Here is a 9,293-nt window from a genome sequence, read left to right on the forward strand (position 1 = left end):
TGCGCCTTCACACTAGAATTTACGGTACGTTAAATACAGGTGCGCTGCACATCCATTCAGATGAACTGAAAAACAGCACAGATCGCTTGGCGGAGAGTGAAACTGATGCGCTCAGTCAGAGAGTGTTCGGCGAGTGAAAATATATCTGTGCTAAACTTATACTTAGCCTCTAACTCACACACTGGCGAGTAAAATCTGAGAATTTATTAGCCATTGGCTAATATTAGACATCATTTAGTCGCCCAGAGTGAAGATTTAGTTGCATATGCGAGTGATTTACTCGCAATGTAGAGGGTTGGTATCGTTAAAAGCTTAAGGTTACTAGGATAACTAATAGTTAGCCAAACATTAACGAGCCTAAAGAGCAGTTTTGCTTGACATTTCTACCCTTTGTCCTGTACTATGCTGCAGTATGAATTTCCTTTTAAGATACTTAAGACTTAATCAAAGAACTTCTATTGACAAGAAGTGAAAGCCAATAGAACGTTCCATTGCAACAGCAGCAGCCCTACGCTTCTGACATTTTGGAGTGAAAGCGACTGACTGGGCAGTCCACTAGCTTCTTGTTGTCGCTATGGCAATATCAGCTGCTTTGTTTAAAAAAAAATGTAAAAAAAAACCTTAAAGCTGAAATACAACCTGAATAATGACAACAATCACCAGAGTGATCCTCAAATCCTTTTAACAGTTTATTTTACAGACTTTGTGTTTAAGTCTTCCTTTTTATTTTTTTTTTTTCACAAAAACTTTGCTCTCTAGAAAGTCAGTTTCGGTTGAAATTCTTTTAAGTTTAAGTATTAGCATTATAAACACTGAATTAATACCAACATATGAAATTAAATTAATGACATGCATCAGAAAAATTGGGAAAGTTGGACAATAAATGAAGAGTTTATTTGCAAAAACGGATAACTCAGTTTTTATTAATTTTCATAAATCATGATTTTTTATTGCGTTGTGTTTTTATTGTGTTTTACATTTAGTCATTTAGCAGACGCTTTTATCCAAAGCGACTTACAAATGAGGACAATAAAAGCAATCAAAATCAACAAAAGAGCAATGATATGCAAGTGCTATAACAAGTCTCGGTTAAATGAACACTGTTTACATTTACATTTAGTTTTATTGTGTTAGTTAGCTGATTAGTTATTATTATTTAATCTAAACAACCCAACTGCAGTTTGATTGATATTAATTGGAATGCAGGATTTAAAAAAAAAAGATTTTTGAACATTTAAAAAAACGGAGTTATCTGTTTTTGAAAATGAACTCTTCAAATATAACAAGAATATAACAGCTTGACAGTAAACTGTTTTTGCAGTATTGTCTTATATTAATGTCCATTAAAGCAAGACTGTACACACACACAACAAAAAAAACACAGCCACTGTCTTCAAAATTGTTTAATTATGACAGACACAGCAATGCATCATGTTCTATAAGATCATCATGTTCGTAGTGTGTTCCAGGGGATTAAAACGTACAATATATATTTCAGACATAGTGGCGTAATAGTCACCACTAATAGTAAATGTGTAAAGTTGCATAAAATGGAAATACTCAAAGTAGGCTAAAACTACCTCAACTATGTACTTATAGTTTTTGTACTTATAGTTTTCAGATAACTTTTGCAGTGGATTGCCGAACATTGTGTTCTTTCTTTCCACTTTGACTTGTCTTTCGTTGTTATTCTGTCCGTTTCTGTGTATCTGTGCTGTTGTCATTTTCACTCTAAATGGCGGCCGCGCTACCGAACCACCACCAAATGGCTGTTACCCAAAAAGCCTCAGAGTTTTGCTTCTTGACTTCTTTACTCTTTGACGTAATGTAGGATGACCAAGTTCTTGCCTCTGTCATTAATCTGCAGCACTTCGTTGACGGCCGGCCGACACCTGCTCACCCCGATCCTCTGCCAGCATTGATAGATAACTGTAGTATGTTGAGAACAGTGTCTGTGCCACCAAGGGAAGGACTACGAGATGACCGCAAACCACACAATGCTGAAAACATCAGGTGTTTGTGTTATATAAATAAAAAGCAAATAATAACTACAATGCAGTATTTTTATTCTATACTTATGACATTACAAATTACAATTACATTACTTGTCATGTCCTCCTGGGACCCAGAAAAAAAGTTTTGTGAATTTAGGTTTTTTTTTTCATGTCATTAGAGCATAAGAAAAAATTGAAAAATAACTATTTTGAAAAATGATATTTTATTCATATGTTATGCTATGTCCTTTGTAGAGGACACCAGGACTTTAAAAAATAAATAAATAAATAAATGACATGAATAGGCAAAAACAATGGATTTTTTTTTTTTTTTTTTAAATCAACAATAAATTTTTAGGTTTCAGGATTTTTTTTTATACCAAAGTTTGTATAAAGATGATTCTCAACTATGTTATGAAAGATGTAACAGAATTATTTGATATGTAATTTTGCTTTGTGTAATATGTGTGTAAAATGGCCTAAGAGGGTTTTCCCGTTATATACAATCTATCTTTACTCTGCATCTAATTTGCATATTAATGTGTTCTTGGGGCAACGTAATGATAAAAGAAGTGTAATAATGGGAGTAATAATTGGCTAGATTTTCATGACAATATCTAATATTTCATAGGAATATTGAAATATAATTTCTTTCCCTATTCATTTGTTGTGTCTCCCTGTTATGAAAGATGTAACCGAATTATTTGATATGTAATTTTGCTTTGTGTAATATGTGTGTAAAATGGCCTAAGAGGGTTTTCCCATTATATACAATCTATCTTTACTCTGCATCTAATTTGCATATTAATGTGTTCTTGGGGCAACGTAATGATAAAAGAAGTGTAATAATGGGAGTAATAATTGGCTAGATTTTCATGACAATATCTAATATTTCATAGGAATATTGAAATATAATTTCTTTCCCTATTCATTTGTTGTGTCTCCCAAAATGTGTACTAAACATGCTTTAAGTCCTGGTGTCCTTTACAGTGGACATGTATGAAATTGATGTCCTGTTATGTAACAAAGTCATATTTTGATTTGAAACCCCATATCATTTTCCTGAGATGCTGATTTATGACAACAATTTTAAAAATGGGTCAGATTTAAATGATGATTACAAAATATTATATTTCCATAAGAGTGTTATGTTTGATCGATCATTAAATTAATGTCAGCCATTTTTGAAGACTAAGAAGAGGGCGTGGTCATAGTCAAATCTCCAAACATTTGGTATTTGTGAAAAGCCCTGAATGTGCTCTTTTCAGGATATCAAGACTCACTCAAATAAAATGTCCCCTACAGAGATGAAAAGTCTATTTCTGGGTCCCAGGAGGATATTATTATTTATTTAGCATATTATTTTTGAAATATTAAATGTATATATCATTTTTACAGGTGCGATCTACAAGGCGTTTCCATTGTTATTAAAAAAGAGATGGTAGCAGAATCAATCATGGAGGATACCACTAAAGAGGAGAGCACTATGGTCATTAAAATGGGTATGTGTTTTGTTTTTTGTTACCGTGATCTCTCTAATATGGATGGGCGAATCGATCCTGAAGAATCAATATATCGATACTGATGCGAGTATCAAAAGTATCGATACACAAATAAAAAATATCGATACTAAGGTGTTTTTATTTACCAGTCATTTTATTTAACAAAAAAATGCATACAATATGCATTAAATAATAGTTGTGTAGGAAGGAACTATTTTCCTGCTCATCTGGACACATGCAAATGTTGCAAGGCAGAATCAATCAATCACAGAGAGCATTTACTCACTTCTGACAGTGCATTCAAACAGAGCTGTGTTTCCCAAAAGTAGCCTATCATAAGAAAGCATTGATGTATTTGGGAACGGCAGCCGAGAACAGTGCAGAAAAAAACATATATGTTTGAGTTATTTCACAAAAAACTAATTGAAATTGTAGCCTTGTTTGTGCAGTACATTTATTTAAATTTGAACTTTACAGAATAGAACATGATTAATATTAATCAATATCAATATCAATCAATATTAAAAATCAATATGCACTTATATATTGTTACTCTTTTGTTAGTTTTGACTGCTTTTATTGTCCTCATTTGTAAGTCGCTTTGGATAAAAGCGTCTGCTAAATGACTAAATGTAAATGTAATATGAACTTTTAATGTTAATATAAATCATACACTCTCAGAATAAAAAGGTTGCATTTTATGCATGCAACAGCCTGTCACTGGCAGTCCCTTATGAAAATGAACCATGGTTTTACTAAAGTGACCATAGTTTAACTATAGTATTTGTAGATTTCCATGGTTACGACTACAGTAAACATATTTAAACCATGTGTAAACAAAAATATAACGTAGTAAGTTGCAATTAAGAATTGAATGTTAAAATGTGTTTCAAATATAAAGTTAAGTGGGTATTATTACCCATTTTACTCTTAGTAATTCAATAAATGTCATAATTTAAAAGTTCAATTTAGAAGTATCGTATCAATATCGACCATACTGGTCATTAAAAGTATCGGTATCGTATCGAAAACAAAATAAGTGGTATCGCCCATCCATACTCTCTAACTGCACAGGGCTGGTAGGAAATTATTTATAAAAAAAAAAAAGTTTAGTTTTCATTTTTTCCCCACATATGGCAAAAAAATTAAATCTGGTGGGGGGTTTTTTGTTTTTTTTGTTTCTCAGAACGTTTGACCGATTTTTACAATTTTTAACTAGTCAACTTGAAAATGTACAGTAACTACAACATGATTCAAGTAACTTTTTCTTTAATAACCCTCTAGTTCAGGGGTCACCAAACTTGGTGTCCTGCAGAGTTTAGCTCCAACCCTAATCAAACACACCTGAACTAGCTAATCAAGGTCTTGCTAGCTATACTTGAAATTAACAGGCAGCTAAACTCTGCAGGACACCGGTCTGGTGACCCCCTGCTCCAGTAAATAAAATTCTATTCCAAGTGCACCACACATGAAGTTGTCAACATGATGTAAATGTTAAACAAATCACTTGTTAAATATCTTTGCAAAGATGCATGATCTACAACTACATCTTGTACAAACATGTCTTATGCATATGATATATTCTGAAATAATACAAGGAAAAAGCTTTAAAAAATTCTCAAGTCAAGGTAATTCAAATTCAGAATGACTGAAGGTATAACACCAGTAGACTATTGTTAACTATAAAAGTTCTGTATAAAATTTTTTTTTTAAAACAGCAGCTTTCAGCCTGTCACCATGATGCAAACATGAAATATCAGACACACAGTAGTAGTTCTTTACAGGTTTTTTTTATTTGATTGACCTGCTTTTCCATTGTTTATTCTATGTAAACATGGACGCATTTGACTGTTGCGCTCGTGTCTCTTGCAGCATCTCATGCATTAAACGGCATTCTAAAATAGTAGCACTCAATTTAAAAGATATTCGACTACCATCTAGCATTTTTTTCCCACTGCCAGCGTCGCATCTTTGTTGCTGACATGCAGTTGGATCATTCTTTTCTCTTTACTGTTATCATTGGCATATTGTCAAAGTGTGTAATTCTAACGTTTGGTAATATTTATTTCTGTTCAAAATCGTGAATTTCTCAATTTATAAAAAATAAAATCGTGGCAAAACATTAAATTCGAATTCATCGATAAAATCTGAAAAATCACCCAGCCCTATTTCCCACATTTCTGCATCAAAGTGAATGTGTTCCAGATGGTAATCATTGTCAAACTTCACAAAGTCACACCATGGCATCCCAGTCATCCCCATCTGTCCTATAACTTGGTAATAGTACTCATGGTAACGTTTGAGACTGCTTCTGGAGGTATTGACAACCTGTGGAGCTGTATTGGTCTGTGCACTTTATTTCTACAATTCCATAGCTTTTGTTGTAGCCATACTGAAGGACTTTCCTGTCAGGAGATGTACCTTAATGGAGGGCATGTAAACTTGGTTTCCTGTGATTTCTGTGTATTGGGCTGCAGCAACTGGCTCAAGCTCCAGGCCTTTCTTCATTGCTTTGGTTTGCAGTGTTGTCTTCTTCCTCAGCATGCTGGTGGCAAGCTGCCTCTTATGGCGCTTTTCCACTGCGTGGTACAACTTGGTTCGGCACGGCTCAGTACGGTACGGCACGGAACGGCTCGGCTCGGTTTGTGTTTCCACTGCAGTTCAGTCCGCTTTAGAGTGGGCGGGATTATTCACGTGTCGTTTATAGTTGCACCACCTCTACTCCTGAAAAACTTTTTCATTCCGCGTCGCCCCATCAAGCTCTCGCTGGATCCGCTCCTCTGCTATCAACGAGAGGAACATCTGTACTTCCTCAACAGACAGCGAAACAGCCACTTTTTTGTTGTTAAAAAAGGTGCGCTCGTTCAAAACAGTTGCGTTCGATCCTTCGCTGGCTGTGCTGATTTAAATCTAGCGGTTCTTTTGTGTTTGTGTCGCAAGTTCAGTGACGCAGGTAGTGACGATTCTCTCCGGCCAATCAGTGATCAGCAGAGTTTACATGTCATGTTTTGGTAATGGTATGGTTCGCTTGGAACCTCAACCGAGGTGGTACTAAAAAAAGTACCAGGTACTGTACCCAGTGGAAAACCCCCCAAAAGTGAACCGTACCGTGCAGTGGAAAAGCGCCATTAGTCTGCTTTCCTGGAGTATGCTCTCTTGAAAGAGGATGAAGTAAGATGAGGCGAGCGGACAGAGTGCCAGATGTTGTTGATGCTTGTCTGGGTTCTTTCTCCAGTGCCTCTGATTCAGACTTTGAGACCGTCATTGCATTGTAGGTTTCCATCTGGTCTTTTGTTAGGTCTGTAAAGAAGGTGCTTGGTTGTGGTGACAAAGGGAAATGTGGAAGATCATCAGTAGGGTTTGACAGGAAGGATCTTGGCCAAGTGTTGTCCAATAACGGAAGCTACACAAACGCACAAGAAAAGGAAAAAAAATATTGCCATGTTTGTAAGTTATTTACATTGTGTTTATGTCCTGCGTTAATAAAACACTAGTTTAAATCATTTCATTCTTATGTTTCCAGAGTGCACAGATGACCAACCCCAGACAGAAGAAACACAGGTGGAACTGGAAAGACTGAAGACTCTTCTTGCTCAAAAAGAAAAAGAAAATGACTTGCTAAGAGAGAAAATACAAGCTCATCAGGCTCTTTACCCACTAACACCAGAGACTGTAAATAACAGCAGTGTCCCTAACTACTTCAAATACTGCACTGGGTTCACTTATGATGAATTTAACAAACTGTGCAGATTTTTCGCCCTTCCAGATAATGAAACAGTCCCACAAACACACATCCCCTTGACATGTGATAAACTGAACAGGCACATCCGCCACATGCCTTTACGTCAACAATTTCTACTTGTACTTATGAAACTAAGACAAAACTACGACCTGGAAGAGCTAGCTTTCAAATTTCAAATTGATATGCAAAGTGTTAGGACTTTATTCAGTTCATGGATTGACTTCATGTATGACAGGCTAGGTAATCTGTCTGTTTGGCCACACAGGGACATCATTGCCGACAACATGCCCGACAACTACAAAGCAGAGTTTCCAACAACTTTTGCCATTCTTAATTGCACAGAGATAAAGATAGAGAAACCTAGCTCACTGTTAGCACAAAGTCAGACTTGTTCTAACCGTAAGTCTACTAACACACTCAAGTCTCTGATAGCCTGTGATCCTCATGGCTCCATCATGTTTGCATCTACGCTATACACAGGATCAATTTCTGACCAAGAGCTGTTTAGACGGTGCGAAATCAAAGATTTACTGAAAGGTCTGCTTCAGTGTGGCCACCTTAAGAGAGGTGATGGGCTGATGGTGGATAAGGGGTTTCTCATTGAGAAAGATGTGAAGGAGCTTGGCCTTCAACTAAACATTCCTCCATTTGCAAATCTTCACATGCCAGTCCCAGATGTTCAGATAGCAAAAAAAATAGCCAAACACAAAGTGCATGTAGAAAGAGCAATAGCCAACGTCAAAAAATTTAAGATAGTGTCTGGTAGAATCCCTAATTACATGTTAGAAAATATAAATCAGATATGGTTTGTGGTGTGTATGTTGTCTAATTTCCAGCGACACAGCATTCAGGCATAGGTTGCTGAAGAACCCACATAGGGACAGCAAAGTGCTGCAGTTAATTCATGGCCATGATTTCTCTCTGCCTGTCACGCAAGTTATTATAATAAATTTGCATTTTGTATCCCATTTTTAACCTTTCAGATTCTTGTTATAGTGTGAATGTTTTTCTTTTGTAATGATAATAATTCAGTCTTAATCTGTATCACTGTTTTTACCTGGTAGCTCAAACCACTTGCAAGAGGGTACTTTTCCTGACCTACTGCATCTATTGGTGGCCTGTTTGCTATGTAGCTCACAAGGTGTCCCTGTCCAAATCCTCATTTGCCACTTTAGACAAAGCTCTGCAATGTACAAAATTCACATCTACTTGTCATAAAAGTTTAGATTACTGGTACTCCAACACCACAGTAAGGTGCACGGTTTATCATATTTGGTATTTCTATCATTATTTATAAATCATGAAAACAGCTCACCTACCATTGCTGTAGTGACAGAAGTTGGATATGTTTTCGGTTTGGAAGTTCACCCCCACCACAACAGCTGTTACGGGCAGTGGTTTAATTTTTCAACACCACAGTAAGGTGCACGGTTTATCATATTTGGTATTTCTATCATTATTTATAAATCATGAAAAACAGCTCACCTACCATTGCTGTAGTGACAGAAGTTGGATATGTTTTCGGTTTGGAAGTTCACCCCCACCACAACAGCTGTTACGGGCAGTGGTTTAATTTTTCTGCCTCTTGGCTTAGGCTTGTGGAGGACTGGGCTGAGAAACTGCACATTTTGGGGGCTTTACAGAGGTCCAGGGTATAGATAAGACCAACGACATGGGCGCAGAAACCTGTGGAGCTAACCAGATGTTGTTACAGCACACTATAGGCTAATAATGTTATGGTAATTAGCTAACGCCAGCTAGGATGACTTACTGAATGTGACGTTATAGATGCATACTGCTTTTGCCTTTTAATGATTCTAATTAGGGTTGGGTATCATTTGGGTTTTTTACAATACCGGTGCCAAATCGATACTTTTAAAATGGTACTGGTGCCTGAACCAATACCAAAAAATGTGCCTTGCAAAAGTATGCATACCCCTTCATTTTTTTTCACGTTTTTTGTTATGTTGCTGCCTTATGTTAAACTGCTTTAAAGTACTTTTTTCCCACATCAATCTACACTCCATACACCATATTGACAAAGCAAAAACAGAA

General features: G+C 36.2%; 1 protein-coding gene across 2 annotated transcripts in view; it reads left to right on the forward strand.

Moving 5' to 3' along the window:
- Positions 1–8,632, forward strand: part of LOC107707669 (uncharacterized) — a 27,609-nt gene extending 18,977 nt beyond the window's left edge. For both annotated transcript variants that reach the window (XM_016511747.1, XM_016511748.1), the window contains exons 2-4: positions 1,868–2,013; positions 3,393–3,496; positions 7,020–8,632. In XM_016511747.1, the coding sequence (XP_016367233.1) occupies positions 1,868–2,013; positions 3,393–3,496; positions 7,020–8,095 (1,326 nt within the window). In that variant the 3' untranslated portion in view covers positions 8,096–8,632. The remainder of the gene's footprint in view (positions 1–1,867; positions 2,014–3,392; positions 3,497–7,019) is intronic.
- The last annotated feature ends 661 nt before the right edge of the window (positions 8,633–9,293 follow it).

Source organism: Sinocyclocheilus rhinocerous, unplaced genomic scaffold (genome assembly GCF_001515625.1).
Source record: "Sinocyclocheilus rhinocerous isolate Xijiao unplaced genomic scaffold, SAMN03320098_v1.1 scaffold955, whole genome shotgun sequence".
Lineage (NCBI taxonomy): Eukaryota > Metazoa > Chordata > Actinopteri > Cypriniformes > Cyprinidae > Sinocyclocheilus > Sinocyclocheilus rhinocerous.